The sequence below is a fragment of the Myotis myotis genome, unplaced genomic scaffold (assembly GCF_014108235.1).
Source record: "Myotis myotis isolate mMyoMyo1 unplaced genomic scaffold, mMyoMyo1.p scaffold_m19_p_18, whole genome shotgun sequence".
Taxonomy (NCBI): Eukaryota; Metazoa; Chordata; class Mammalia; order Chiroptera; family Vespertilionidae; genus Myotis; species Myotis myotis.
The window spans coordinates 5,454,155-5,468,536 of record NW_023416322.1 but is presented as its reverse complement, the minus strand read 5'-3'; the positions used below and the strand labels follow the sequence as shown (position 1 = coordinate 5,468,536).

The 14,382-nt window shown below is 58.1% G+C and overlaps 1 protein-coding gene across 2 annotated transcripts in view; it reads right to left on the bottom strand.

Annotated features, from left to right (window-relative positions):
- Nucleotides 1-265: 265 nt before the first annotated feature.
- Nucleotides 266-14,382, bottom strand: part of KIRREL1 (kirre like nephrin family adhesion molecule 1) — a 102,194-nt gene continuing 88,077 nt past the window's right edge. Inside the window, exons 4-15 of one of the 2 annotated variants that reach the window (XM_036343744.1) lie at nucleotides 10,900-11,057; nucleotides 9,027-9,177; nucleotides 7,950-8,055; nucleotides 7,685-7,833; nucleotides 7,325-7,452; nucleotides 6,548-6,722; nucleotides 6,366-6,466; nucleotides 4,214-4,412; nucleotides 2,329-2,436; nucleotides 2,020-2,159; nucleotides 1,433-1,510; nucleotides 266-1,209 (exon numbers count right to left, since the gene is read on the bottom strand). In XM_036343744.1, coding sequence (XP_036199637.1) covers nucleotides 745-1,209; nucleotides 1,433-1,510; nucleotides 2,020-2,159; nucleotides 2,329-2,436; nucleotides 4,214-4,412; nucleotides 6,366-6,466; nucleotides 6,548-6,722; nucleotides 7,325-7,452; nucleotides 7,685-7,833; nucleotides 7,950-8,055; nucleotides 9,027-9,177; nucleotides 10,900-11,057 — 1,958 coding nt within the window. In that variant the 3' untranslated portion in view covers nucleotides 266-744. The remainder of the gene's footprint in view (nucleotides 1,210-1,432; nucleotides 1,511-2,019; nucleotides 2,160-2,328; nucleotides 2,437-4,213; nucleotides 4,413-6,365; nucleotides 6,467-6,547; nucleotides 6,723-7,324; nucleotides 7,453-7,684; nucleotides 7,834-7,949; nucleotides 8,056-9,026; nucleotides 9,178-10,899; nucleotides 11,058-14,382) is intronic. The other variant, XM_036343745.1, reaches the window with a different exon arrangement.

Below are 14,382 nucleotides of genomic sequence, written 5' to 3'. Positions count from 1 at the left end.
CCTTCTTCCACGGTGACCCCTGACATGTCTGGCCAGCCCAGCACAGGGAAGGAAAGGGGGCAGCTATGGGGACACCTGGATCCCCCTGTAGACTGACAGACGGGCGTCCGCAGTGGGCAGCCGGGATGGCGGGCATTTTCATCTCACTGGAGGAGGGCTGGATTTGAACTCAGTGCCAGGGCTGTTCTCTAGACAGAGGTAAAATAAACCCCAGGGCCGTTCTGTAGTCCTGAGGCGGGGGGGGGGGGGGGGGGGGGGGGGGGGGGGTACACGGGGTATAAATGCAGATGACAGAGGACGGGCCAGGCCATCCTGCTTCCACCTCTATGTGCCAGCGCCACTCACCCTCCACTGCATGTCCCCAGGCCAGAGCCCACCACTCCCACAGGAACCCCCTGCACGCCCGCCCGCCCGGGAGACCAGAGGGGCGGGATGGGGAGGGATAGGAATGCCAAAAAGTGCCCCCTCCGCTCTCCACAACCTTCACCCTCCCCGGCCCCACCCCCTGGGGGCGGGTCAGAGACACACCCTCCCGCGGCAGAGGGAAGGGCGGGCCCAGGAGGCTGGGCAGCACCTCGGGTGGGTGTTTCGGGGGAGACCTGTCCCCCACCTGCCACGGCGGAAGGAGGACGGCTGGTCGGGGACAGGAGCGACGAGCAACGCCCCTGAATATCAGGGAACCGCGTCTGCTCTGCCCCGCAGAGACGCCCGCCCGCCCCTTCCCCGCGACGCGGTCCCCGCGGGCTACACGTGCGTCTGCATGCGCTGCTGGAAGCGCTGGCCGTAGTCCGAGTGCTGCGACGTGTAGGAGAAGCGCGTGGCCGTGGCGTACTTGCCGATGGGGTCGTAGGCCTCGAAGGGGGTCCGCTCCAGGCCGGAGGGGGGGCCCTGGGGGTAGCCCAGGCGGTAGGTGGGGTACCCCGTCGCCCCGGGGAAGGGGTGGGAGCTGTAGTTCTCGTAGGACAGCTGGCTGGCCGTGTCGGCGCCGGCGGGCGCGGCGGGGCCGGGGGCCGCGGGCTCGGGGTAGTCGGCGGCGGGCGCGCGGCTGTAGGTGCTGAGCTGCGCGTAGCCGCTCGAGTGCGAGAGGCGGGAGGACGGGCGGCCGTCGAAGCGGGCGGGGCCGGGGGCGCGGTAGTCCGCGTAGAGCACCGCCCGGGAGGACGGCCGGTCCTCGTGGGCGCGCACGTTGTAGTAGCCATTGGTGGGGTCCTGGGCAGTGGGAGAGGCGGATGGAGGGCGCCCCCCTGGCGGCGGGGTGTCCTACCTCGCCGTGGCCCTGGGGGCTTCCTCGGATCGCCCCTGTGTTCCCAGCAGATACCTCCTGCCTCCCCTCTCCGACCTGCCCTCCTCCCCATCCTCAGGCCCCAGGACCCTCCGCCCCCCCAACCCCCTGCACCCCAGCCCTAGGGCCCGGCCCCTTCCCCCTTCCCACCTTCATTTCATACTCCTCCCGGGTGTCGATGGTGTCACAGCGCAGGTCCTGCTTCAAGTCCACGTCGTCCTTGAAGGACTGCAGAGCAGCAGGAGTGGGCATTAGGAGTCCGGCTCTTACCCCCCACGCAGCCCATCCCCACCCCCCAGAGGCCATCCTTAATGGGAAAGGCCGGGGTCCTGGGTGGGCTTGAGGCTGGTACCCCCGCCCAGTGAAGACTTGAGATGTGGTGGGAAGAAGCCAGAGGCCTGGGCTCTAGCGCAGTTCTGTCACTAACACACAACGGGATCCGGCTCGCTCGTTGCCCCTCTCAGGGATCCAGCAATGAGGCAGTTGGAAGTGAAAAATTCTAGGGGTTTCAATTCTGACACTGCAGGGAAAGGAGGAGGCAAAGGAAGTCTAGGGGCCCCCCCCGCCTAGCTTCTGCTGGTGGGAAATGTGCATGTGCGTGTGTGTGTGTGTGGACCAAGGCCAGCTGACCAAGGGAGGAGCGAGGGGCAGTGGTTATTAGAGAACTGGGGGGGAGGGGGGGGGCAGTCCCAGGAGTGTGACGAGGGGAGTGGGCCAGGGCAGGGCAGGCCCCTTACTGAGTAGATGGCTTTCATGACGCGGGTGGCTGTGGAAACGCTGGCGGTGTCATCCTCCCGGTCAGAGTGCATGGTGAGTGGCTCACGGTTCACCGTCTCCACCTTGATGTCCAGTTTCCTGAGGGTCACGTCCTTGCGACCTGGGACAGGGGAGACGGCCTGGACGCTCGCTGCCAGCCTCACAGGGGTGATTTCTGGGCCCACCTTGACTGGGAAGTGCAACTGCCACACCCCGGGCCCCTCGGCGCGAGGCCCTGCCTCTGGAGGCCTGGGGTGGGCGGGGAGGGCCGGGCCACGGGCCATACTCACTGCCTTTGCGACGCCGGTAGAGGAAGAACACCAAGGCCACGAAGGAGAAGGTGAGCAGGATGCCCGCGCCGATGGTGGCTCCGGCGATGATGCCCACAGGCAGCACCTCTTCAGATGAGAAAGGAAAGGAGCCGGTAAGGACAGAGCCTCACCTCCCTGGGGCTCTGAGCTCAGTGCTGGCCGAGGACCAGGCTGGCCACAGCCGCAGGCTCCCCTGGATTGTGCTGGGGTTGCCTTACGTAAAGGTGGGATTTTAGAGGAAGGCCTGCATTGTGTTTGGGTTTGGGCCAGAGCTTAAGCTTGAGCAGAGTGGAGGGCGTGGTGATACCTTATCCTAGCTTCTGGGGCATCCCCTCCACCCTGGCCTTGGTGGTCCGGTCCGTCTGTCCCTCTCCTGTCCCCCCTTCCTATGAGCCTTGGTCTCTCCCTGCTGGCTGGGCTGTTTGAGGTCAGCTGTCTCCAAACTCTCCCATCTGCCACCTGTGTTCCGACCTCCTCCACCACCTCAGCATCGGGAAGGCCCCCTCTGCACCCACCCACCATCCAACAGCCCACTTTGGTTCCCTGCCCCCCAGAGCTGAGAAGCACCTGGGACTCTGACTCCAGCTTTCTCTCCCCTTCCGGAAGTCCTGGATGGGTCAAGGCCCCTCCTCTGCAGAGCCTGGCCTGCTGAGCTCTGCCTTACTCTCTACTCTCTTCCTCCACCACCTCCTTGCTGGCACCTTCAGCTGAGAACTGATGGATCCTGTTATTCCCATCTCCCATGTCAAATGGCTAGTTATATATGTGTGTGTGTATATATACTGAGTGGCCAGATTATTATGACCACCCCATCAGTACTGCGTTGGGCCACTGTTTGCCTTCAATACTGCGGCGATTCTTCTTGGCATTGACTCCACGAGATGTTGAAAGGTGATTCGAGGAATCGGACACCATGCCTGATGAATAGCACTGTCCAGTTCTGTGAGATTTGATGGCTGTGGAACCAGCTGCCTGATGGCTCTTTTAACTTCGTCCCACAAATGCTCAATTGGATTGAGATCTGGTGATTGTGGGGGCCAGCTAAGCAAGGTAAAGTCTCCCTCATGTTCTTGAAACCACTCCTGCACAATATGAGCACCGTGGCATGGCGCATTGTCTTGTTGGAAGAAGCCGTCTCCATTGGGATATGCCATCAACATGATAGGATGAACCTGATCAGCAACGATACTTAGGTATGTTGTGCTATTCAGACGTTTATAATGGTCTGGCCCTCTAGCAACTTCAGCAGGAAATTATAGCTAATTTGCCTACAAACATCAGGTGGTCATAATAATCTGGCCACTCAGTGTGAGTGTATATATATATATGCCTTTCTCCCTCTTCAGACATAAAAACTTCCAAAAAGGTCAAAGGTAATGCCTGTTGTTGTTATACTAGAAGTGCCTCGGGGGAGGGAACGTGTCTCCCATCAGACTAAGGATCCTTGAGGAGGTGGGGAACCGGAACTCCCTGGGCATCTGTCCTATGCCAGGTATTTTATAAATATTCTGTCCTGTAATCCTCACACCAACCCAGTGAGGTAGGCTGTTCCCTTTCACAGATTACTTGACATTCCTCCAGCTGAAGTCATTTGCTGCCACTGCGTAAGTTCCTCCACTAACGTTCCTGAGGGCAGGGACCACGTGCACATTGGTCCCTGCAGCCCTAGCCTGGGGCCTGGCATATAACAGATGCACAACACACATTTCAAAAAGTAAGTGGCTTTCCCCCGCTAGGCAATAGGCCAGGCTCCAGTGGGGAGGCCCACGCCAGTGATCTCCCTCTGAGCCCCGCCCCGGGAGAGAGGAGGGAGCAGGACCCCAGGCCGTCCGGCGCCCCGGCCACCAGCCAGCACCGCTGTCACCTCGCTCCTCCAGCTGGATGATGGCGGTGCCCGGCCCGAAGCTGTTCCAGGCAGTGCAGTTATAGTGGGTCTGAAAGTCGGCCTCCATGACGTTGTTGATGGTGAGTGTGGACAGCACCCCGCTGCCGGAGTTGGTCCTCTCCACAGTGTAGCGTTCCAGGGTCCCCACCTCCAGGAAGTTCTCCTTCCAGGCCCACGCCTGTGGGGAGGACAGGAGGGTAAGAGAGGGGCAGGAGGTCAGAACACCTCACCCTTCCTCAAGGCGTGTGCCCTGTGTGCCACACAGCCCAGCCCAACACACCCTGCCACAAGCCTAAGTCACTCTGACACCCACTGCCTCAGACCTAGGCATTGAACCTCCAGTCCAGGAGGAGTAGTGGCTTCCACACATGACTGAAACGTATGCCAGAGACATTCAGACATACCTAGGGACGTTCTTTAAAATGCCCATTCCTGGGACTTATCTCCTAAATAGGAACCTCTTTTTTTTTTTTTTTTTTAATCCTCACCCAGGAATATCTTTATTGATTTTTAGAGAGGGAGGGAGAGAGAAACATTGGTGTGAGAGAGAAACTTCGATCGGCTGCCTCCCATATGTGTCCCTACCAGGGGTCAAACCCGTAAACTCTTGGTGTGCGGGCCAATGCTCCACCCAACGGAGCCACTCAGCAAGGGCGGAATCGGTGGGGTTTTTTAAAATATATTTTATTGATTTTTTTACAGAGAGGAAGGGAGAGAGATAGTCAGAAACATCAATGAGAGAGAAACATTGATCAGCTGCCTCCTGCACACCCCCCACTGGGATGTGCCTGTAACCAAGGTACATGCCCTTGACCAGAATCGAACCTGGGACCTTTCAGTCCGCAGGCCGACGCTCTGTCCACTGAGCCAAACCGGTTAGGGCAGAATCGGTGTTTTTATAAGGATCCCATGCAATGTATGTGACGTGGGTGCACCATCTGGGGACCCCTGATGTTGTAGAAAAAGCCCTGGGTGGGGGAGTCAAGAACACGGCGCTCCCTGTGGGTCCCCATGTGGCCTCCCTTCCCTCTCCGCTGTTTCCTCACCTGTGACGTGAGGGGACCAGACTGGACAACAAGGTTTCTTCCACATAAGCCAGTCCTTCAATTGTACCCTAACCCAGAGCCAACCCCGCGCAAACCTGCCACTGCCTCGGGACACCCAGCCACAGACGCTCATAAAGAGCTCTCACAGGAGAGGGGGTCCCAGGCTCCTTCACCCCTGGGCTCCCGGAGGGCAGTCCCCATGTGTCCCCTCCCCCCGAGGGGAGCGTGAGGGGTGGTGCTGGCCGAGAACTGGCTCCCGTCCAGGATCAGCTGTCCCCACTTGGAAGCAAAGCCCCCGGGAGCGGGGCCACTCCTGGTTCGGCAGCCGTGGTAATGAAGTGTCCCTGGGCAGCCCTGCAGGCAGCCAAATGGTTATTAAATGTGATGAGGGGTTTGACGGTTAATGGCCACGGAAGAAATTAATGGCTCATGGTGTGGGGAAGAGGAGGAGGGGGGTGGTGTGGGAGCTGGTGGAGAGGAAGGAGAAGGGAGGGGAGTGGCTGTGGGACGGGGTGGGAAGGAGAGCTGCTGGGCAGGGCTGAGAGGAGAGGCAGAGGAGGGAGCAAGGAAAGATCAGGAGGAAAGGAAGGAGATGAGGGAGGAGAGCAAGAGTGGTTCATTGGTTCAGCATCGACCTATGACCCAGAAGGTTATAGGTTCGATTCCCAGTCAGGGCACATGCTGGTTGCAGGCTCAATCTCTAGTGTGAGGCATGCAGGAGGCAACCGATCAATGATTCTCTCTCACCATTGATGTTTCTATCTCCTCCCTTTCTGAAATCAATTAAAAAATAAAATAAAAGAGTGGTGCCTGGGGAACTGACCATGAACCTCGAGAGGGCGCCCTCTGGCCTTCCACCCCTGCTGTCCTGCTGTCCTGTTACTTGTCACGTGCCCCATGTTAGGGTGATTCTGAGGTTCAAACGCTAAGCAATTGGATCAGGGTCACACAAGTCAGAGAGGTGGTGGGAGCGTCTGTGGCTGGGTCTCCGAGGTCAGAGCAAGGAAAGGGACAGAGGGACCTAAAGTTGGAGGACCGGAGAGCAGGTGCTGACTGCCCCACGCCCCGTGCGTCCCAGCACTCACAATTCGGTCTGGGGGAGGTGTGCTCCCGATGAAACACTCCACCTTGCCGCCGTCTCCCCTGACAGCGTACTGCACGGCCTCGCTGGAGATAATGGGGGGCCCTGCAAGCAGAAGACGCAGTCAGGGTCAGCTGGGAGCCGCAGCACCTGCCCCCCGGGCCCAGTCCCTCGAGGGCCACTCACCGTTCACGTAGAGCGGCACCTCCCGCTCGGCCACTCCAATGCGGGGCACGATGGCCCGGCAGGTGTAGGTGCCGGCGTCTGCCTGGGTCACCGACTTCAGCAGCAGCTGGTTGCTGTTACTCAGCACCTGGGCAGAGAGAGCAGCCTCGGGTGGGGAGCCAGGAGGCCTGGGCCCCTAGGTCCGGGGGGGCCCCGCATTGGATGTATTGGAGAGAAAGCAGGAAGGGCCACAAGTGAGTTCCCAGAAGGGAGGCAGGGTCAGGAGTCTGTCTGGTCCCTCCCCCGGCTCTAAACAGGTTGGCATTTAAACACACCAGCGCTACACGGGCAGACAGAGGCAGGTGGGCCAGAGGGCGATGAGGTCACAGAGGATGCGTCTCTCCGATGATCTGCTCTAGTGACAACTTCACCCTGAAGTCCCTCTTCTGCCCCAACTGCTCAATGCCGGTCTCTGGAGGGCTGTGAACTCAGCCTTTCCCTCTCCCGTGACCTCTCCAGCCCCCCACCTTGGATGCAGCCTTCGCCACATCCTTTGCCAGCCCAGCGCCTCCCCTCAGGCCCTCCCCCTCCTCCCACACACGCCAGCAGGCCCCTCCCAGGGCCCCTGAACCGGACAGTTGTTCTTGGAGGAGGGGTGGGAGTTGAGCGCAAGCACTGTCCTTGTCCTCTAAGTCCCAAGACCTTAGAAATAGCCCAAGTTCGACTTGAAAACGAATGCTGCCCCTCCCTAGATAGCTCTTGCCTCCCAGCACCCTGGAGAGGCAGCAAGGGGCTTACCATGTTGGAGTCCTTTTTGGTCCAGGTGAGGGTGAGGGGGGGATTCCCAACCCAGACACAGGTGAGCGTCACATCAGAGCCAATGTCCGTAGTCGTAGGTTTAGGGTCAACCACAATCCGGGGGGCGACTGAGGTAGAGGGCAGCGGTCGTTAGGGTCTCGGTGCCATGGGGTCAGCTCCAATCAGCGGCCTTCTCTTTCTCGGCCCTGCTACCCCCCCCACCCCCCGCCCCGCGTTTCTTCCCCGTCTCCTCAGCCTCATGGAGCCTCCCCACTCCACCCAGGCCCTTTATAGGCCTCTCCCTCCGCCCCAGGTCCCACCCGGCCCTCTGCCCCCGCCCCTGTACATGCAGCTACTCACAGTGGACATTCACTAAAGTGCTGACATTGGTGCTGCCCACTTTGTTGTAAACCTCACAGGACACAGGCTCCGTGAAGAAGGAATAGTCAACATTTGTCTCATAGTGACTCTCATGGGCATCTTCAATGGAGAAGCCGCCCTTGGCCCATCTGGGGGAAGAGGCAACACGGAGGGTGGGGGTGAGGGTGGGGTTAGGGCTTGGAACCACTCACCACATCCAGGGGCACTGCCCTCCCCAGAGTGCCCCACCCCCTGCTCCTCACACCTGTAGCCCAGGATCTCAGGGTTGGCTGTGGCCTGGCACGTAAAGACAACACGCTCGCCCTCCTGCACCGTCTGTGGCTCGATGGACAGGGTCACCGTGGGAGGGTCTGCAAAACAGGGGACAGGAAGTCAGGGTCTTTTCTGTGCCGCCGGTTTCCTTTTCTCTCCCTGGCGCATCCGCTCGGGCACCGTGTGCAGATCTGGGAGTCTGCGTTGGCAGTGTGCCAGCTCCAATAAATAAACCTGTCTTCTCCATCTTCACCCACATCCCCCATGGACGCTGGGGGGCCATCTAGAGTGATGATCAAGGATGATACCAAAGGGACAGATTAGTCAATGGGTGTAAAGGCCAGTGGTGGCCACTAGATGTCAGTGTGGGCTCCCCTGGCTCATTAAAAGGGCTGGGGGCGGGGCATTTCTCCAACTGCTGCCCAGATCCAACCCTCCCCAGGGCAGAGGTCATTTATGGAGCACATACCAGCTGGCGGACTCCATGCTAGAAGCTCTGACACTCTATCTCATTTAATGCTCACCACCCTGAGAAGCAGGTACAGGCCCACATTCCTTATCTGAAACCATGTGTTTCAGAATTTGGAATTTTTCAAATCTTAGGAAGGTAATAGTGTGCCTGGGCTGTTGACCATGCCAGACCTCCAGCAGGGCCCGGGCCACACCCATGGCCAATACAGTAATCCCTCTGCAGCGAAACGTACGACTATTCAGATTAAGACTACGAAGAGCCTCAGTTCAGGTTTTGCTACCAAATCTCTGTTATTTTGGAATTTTGGCTAAGGAGTTGTAGGCCTGCATTTTATTTCCTGCAGGTATACAGAATTGGAAACTGAGGCACAGAGAGATTAAATCATTGCCCAAAGCCACACTCTGGTTCAGACCCGGGAAGGGCTTGACTCACAGATGCCTCTTCACCAGTCCTCAGCGCCCCTGGGTCAAACCAGGGAACCCTCACAGATGCAGACAGTGAGCCTGTCCTGGGCCCCTGGAGGATTCTGCTGACTTCTCCGAGGTACCCACATCTCCCGCCCCCGCCGCCCCCTGCTCTCCCCGGGCCCCCGCTCACGGTGCACATCAAGCTCAATGGAGGTCTCCCTGCCACTGGGGGCGGCCTCGTTCATGCTTCGGCAGGTGAAGACACGCCCGATGTCCAGGTCTGTGGGGTTGATGAGCAGCAGGCTGACGGTGGTCTCCCTCTTCCCGTCCTTCAGCAGCTCCTGGGGTGGGACCAGGTGGAAGGCAGGGTCAGGCTAAGAGCCCCTCCCTGCTCTCAGGATGGCGGACTCCGAGCCGGACTCCGCTGGAGGGCGCTTTAACCTAAAGCTCAGCCCCATCCCCAGACCCAACCTCTCCTTGGGTTTTGTTTTGTTTTTAATGAGTAGATTTTATTTTTCAGAAAAGTTTTAAGTTTAAAAAAGAAAAATTGAAAGAGAATGCCCATGTGCCCTCTTCCCTCACCCCCCCAACCCCCGGTTCCCTGTTATTAACATGACCCATTAGTGTGATCTGTGTATTACAACCAATATTGACAGGTTACTACTAACGCCTGTCCATAGTTTGCATCAGAGCTAATTCTGTGGGCTGCCAACTTTGCCTCATGGTTTTGGTTGAGCCTGATTCCTGGAATTCTCTGAGTCCCGCTCAAGTCCCTCCTCTTCTGCTGAGTCTTCCTCGGCCACCTCAGGCCCCAGGACTCTCCCAGCCTGCACCTGTGCCCCTCGCAGGCAGCCTGTCCTGCACGATGCTCTGGGCTCGTTCTGCCCTGCCCTTAGGCACTGGGCCTGGGTTTTTCTGAGTTGGGTCTCTCCTGCTGGTCCGTAAACTCCTTGAGGGCAGGGAATGAGCTCACAGGCCCTAAGTCTCATACTTATCATACCGACTCTGTGGATCAAAGGAGCCCGGGGGCTGTTCTCCTATTGCAGGCTGCCCAAGGCATGCCACGCTATGAGCCAAAGTTACACACATTTCCCCTGGGTGCAGACTGGCTCCCTGTGCTGCCTGGCAGAGCCAGTGCTTTAATGAATGTAAAAGAGGGGGGTGGACAACAAGTGCCACTAACAAACCAGCTTGTTTGGTTGCCAACATATTTCAAAACATGTAGCGCTGAAGGAGGAAAGGAACAGAGTCGTTGGTGGTGAGAGAGTCAAGCACCACGGAGGCCAAGTTCTTGTTTGTCAAATGGTGAAGCTGAGGCAAGGAGAAGTGAGCTGCCCAAGGCGTCAAGGGCGGAGCTCACCCAGCTTGCCCTGGGGCGGTCCTCACAGGCCCACCAGGGGAGGTGTCTGTGCAGCTCCTAGCCAAGGGCTGGGTACACATGTTTGCCCGCAGCTGGCAGAAGGAGCTCAGAACAGGAGATCCCCGTGAACTCTGCCAGGTGATCCTGGACAGGTCGCCTGCTGCCTTTCTCTGCCACAGGCTCATCTATGAAATGGACACAGCGATCCCTGCCTCCTCAGCCTATGAGCCAGCTAGAGGAGGGGAAGGAGGTGGAGGGCAGGGTGGGCAGAGCAGTCTGACCTAGGCACAAACCCCGCTCTGCCGCATGCCAGCTGTGTGACCTGGGGCAAGTCTCTCAACCTCTCTGATCATCAGCTTCCTTGCTGTGAGTTGGAAATAACACTAACTCAGGAAACTCCTGTGAGGGTCAGAATCACGGTCCACAGAGAGCTTCGCATCCACAGCGCCTGACACAGTGGGTGTTTCCTAACGTAGCTGTTCTGACTACTGTTCTTGGTCTCTGCTCAGGACTGAATGGCATCATGAACCTGGAAATTCATTTCTCTTCTCTGGGCCTCTTTTTCCCAATCATATAACAAGACGGTTGGTCCAGATGACCTTTAAGGCCCCTTCTCGATCTGCATCCGAGTCAGACTCAGGGAGGAAGGAAAGATGACCTGGGATGAGGCCCAGGAGGGGGTGGGGAGCATGCGGGGTCTCACCGTGCTGGCCACAGCGCCCTCCTGCTGCGTCCCATCCCGGAACCAGATGATGGTCGCCGCAGGCTTGGCGTTAAAGGCTCGGCACGTGAGGTTGTAGGGGATGCCTGCTTGCAGCAGCAGTACGGGGCCTCCATCAATCCTGGTGTCCTCAGGGGGGACTGTGGGAGAGAGCAGAGCAGTCGGTCCAGGGCCCAGCCCTGTCCTGATGGCCAAACCCCTGCCCTGGAGGCATCCCTCTCCTGGTATGTCCACCCTGGGGGAGGCAGTGCCACCCGCACCCCCTAAACGGAAGTCACTACATCTGTGCTTTCGTGTGGCTTCACCCAAGGCCCTCTGCTCGCAGCTTCCTGCCCTCCTGCAGCCATTCTTTTAACAGCCTGGACCGTATTCTGATACTATATCCCGCCATTCTCAAGGCTACAGACAGATGAGGGGAGTGGCCTCAAATTAAGAAAGTGCAGGGCTAGCTCAGGGTTTGAGTACAGCTCCTGGGGGCGGGGGGAAGGGCAGTGGCCTGGCACAGAAAGGTGCTTCTTCCGTCCATTCCCTGCTCTCCGCTCCTCTGTCCTGGGGCAGCCAGAGGAGCCAGTCTGCTACAGCCGGTCCCCAGTGGCTCTGACTCCCATCCCTACTGGCCCCGACCCATCCATCACAGCCGGCAGGTTCCTCTCTCCTCAGCGCAGCTAAGACCGGGCCCCTTCCTCGCTCACACACCTTCAGTGGTGACCATCCACAGTGGGCAGGAGGTCCCAGCACCTCAGCCTGCTGCTCAGGCCTCCTCCTGCACTTGCTCACCTCCTCATCTTTGCTTTTGCCCCTTTCCTCACAGCTTCTGTTGAAGTGCTACCCATCCTATTTGCATCCTTCTTGCTGCATAAGGCCTTCCCTGCCATGTCCCCCACCCCCAACACCTCCTCGGGGGTCCTGGCCAGTCACCCAGAGCTCCTCCCACCGTGCACCTAGTGTTTGGGTCACTGATACTGATTATCCACACCCCCACCCACCATAATCATTATTCCTGGAAAAGCAGAGACCGGTCTCACTAATATTTAGTCTCCAGTGCCCAGCACATGGCTGAAGCAGGCTCTCGCCAAGTGCTTCAGACATTGAGATGCGGGAAATCGGGGACCACCCCGCCCTGGTCCTGTCCCCATGGTTCTCTACCTGCTCAGGTGAACCGGACCACGAGCGCCCTGAGGGCAGGGACTGCTGCCTCTTTTATCTTAAAGCTCCAGTGTCCAGCCCAGAGCTGGGTGGTGAGCAGGTGCTCGCGGCTAGTCCCTGAATCACTGAGCAAGCGATTGATGAGAGACAGGCGGACCCATTCTGATTACAATCCTCTGGTCCACCTGGTGTTCACTGGACCAGAAATGCAAAGGGTTTTGCTGGTTGTTTGCTGGGAAAGACTCAGAGGGGCTGAGGCAGTGGTCGGCAAACCGCGGCTCTTTGGCCCCTTGAGTGTGGCTCTTCCGCAACGTACCGACTTCTGCTCATGGGCCACGAAGTTTCAATCGCCCTGTACATGTGCGCCCGCACGTGGTATTTTGTGGAAGATCCACACTCAAGGGACCAAAGAGCCGCATGTGGGTTGTTAGCATGAAGGGAAAATGAGGTCTGAGGTCAAGAATGTGCAGGCCCCTATGAACTCTAATGTCATCTACACTGAATGCTCATCAGGTGTCCAAGTGCCCTGTGCATACGCTGTCACTGAATCCTCACCACCACACGTATGTCATTGCTCCTTTCATGGTAAATGCCATGACTCCCAATTTACAGAGAAGGTGCTGAGGCTCAGGGAGGTGAGCGGATGTCTGAGCTCAAGGGCAGGGCTGGGAGGCGGACCCGGCCCGCTGACCCCGAGCCAGGCTCCTCATCGCTGCACTGGAGCTGTCACCGCTGGGAGGAATGAAGGAGCCGTAGGTCTGTAGGTTTAGACGATGTCCGTGTCTGTGTGGGGGCTTGGAAGGCAGCTGTTCAAAGTCTCGCTGCAGGAAGAGGGGAAGGCCACTCTGTGAAGAGGGCAGCCTGGCGTGGGGTTTGGAGGAGAGAGAGCCCTGAGGGGCATGGCTGCTGATGGGGGGCGGGGGTGGAGGCCAGCCCCATGCAGGGAGGCTGTTACCGGGCACGGGCCACAGTCCACACTTGACTCTGTCCTGCCCAGTGCCGGGGCCCCAGGTTGCCCTGAGCAAAAGCTGCGTGTCCGCAGGTAAGCGGGGAGGATGTGAGGAATGTCCCGCCTTCTCATTGCCTCCTGAGACCCGCAGGTGGCGCGGAGCTTGAGGATTCGAGAGAGACAAAGAGGAAACGGAAGCGGTCAGACTAACCTTTCCTCTTTGATGCCGGGGGGCCTTTTCCTGTTCCCCTCGCCTGCCCAAGTCGCCCAGATGGCTACAAAGGTCCACACCCTCAGCACCAACCCTGCCCGCCCAACAAGCCAGTCCGCTCTCCCACCATGTGGCTCTGCCTCACTGGCTTGCAAGCTTTTTAACAAGTTACTCCTCCCTGCAGGGCTCCCATTTATAGTCTCCTCTTCCAGTCAGCCTTCCTGGATTGAACCAAGCCTCTGGATACCATGATAAGCCCTGTTCCTGCAATGTCTAGGGCAGTGATGGAGAACCTATGACACGCGTGTCAGAGGTGACACGCGAGCTCATTTTTTTGGTTGATTTTTCTTTGTTAAATGGCATTTAAATATATAAAATAAATATCAAAAATATAAGTCTTTGTTTTACTATGGTTGCAAAGATCAAAAAATTTCTATATGTGACACGGCACCAGAGTTAAGTTAGGGTTTTTCAAAATGCTGACATGCCGAGCCCAAAAGGTTCGCCATCACTGGCCTAGGGGCTTAGATGGCCTTTCTCCATTTCTCTTTAGTCCTGTATACCATTGGGTAGGAAAGGGAAGGGAAGGGAAAGTAATCAGACCTTCTCATTCGGATGGGAGCTCTCCAGGGCACCTATTCTAGCACCTAAAACTGAGGCGTCCGAAAGGGAAGTAGAAGAAGCCCACGGTTCCCCTGGAATGCCTGCTCCATGGGGCTCACACTCTCTAACCAGGAATGGAAGATGACGTCTTATCTTCCCACGCCCACCCCTGGCGGTCAACTAACGCTTGCTCCCCAATCTCAGGCCTGCTCCTCGCAAATTCTTCCCATTCCGTCCTCACCAGAGAAGAAAAGCAAGTCATCCGCCAGCCTGCTGTCCTAGCCCTTCAGGGCCTTTGCACCCAACAGTATTGGCTGTGGGGTTCCTCCCGCGTTTGCCCAGACCCCACAGCTCACAGCTCCTTGCACAGATGGCAGCAAAGCCTTAGTTGCTAAGAAAAGGCCGACTTCATGATGCCACGTTACCGATAAGAAAACTACTGTCCTGAGGTCGTGACCTCTTCAGACGCTTGGTGCAAAAATGGCCCAGGTCTCCTGACTCCCAGTCCAGGGCTCTGCCTGCCACACTCAAAGGATTCGCAAGCCTCCCCCCAACC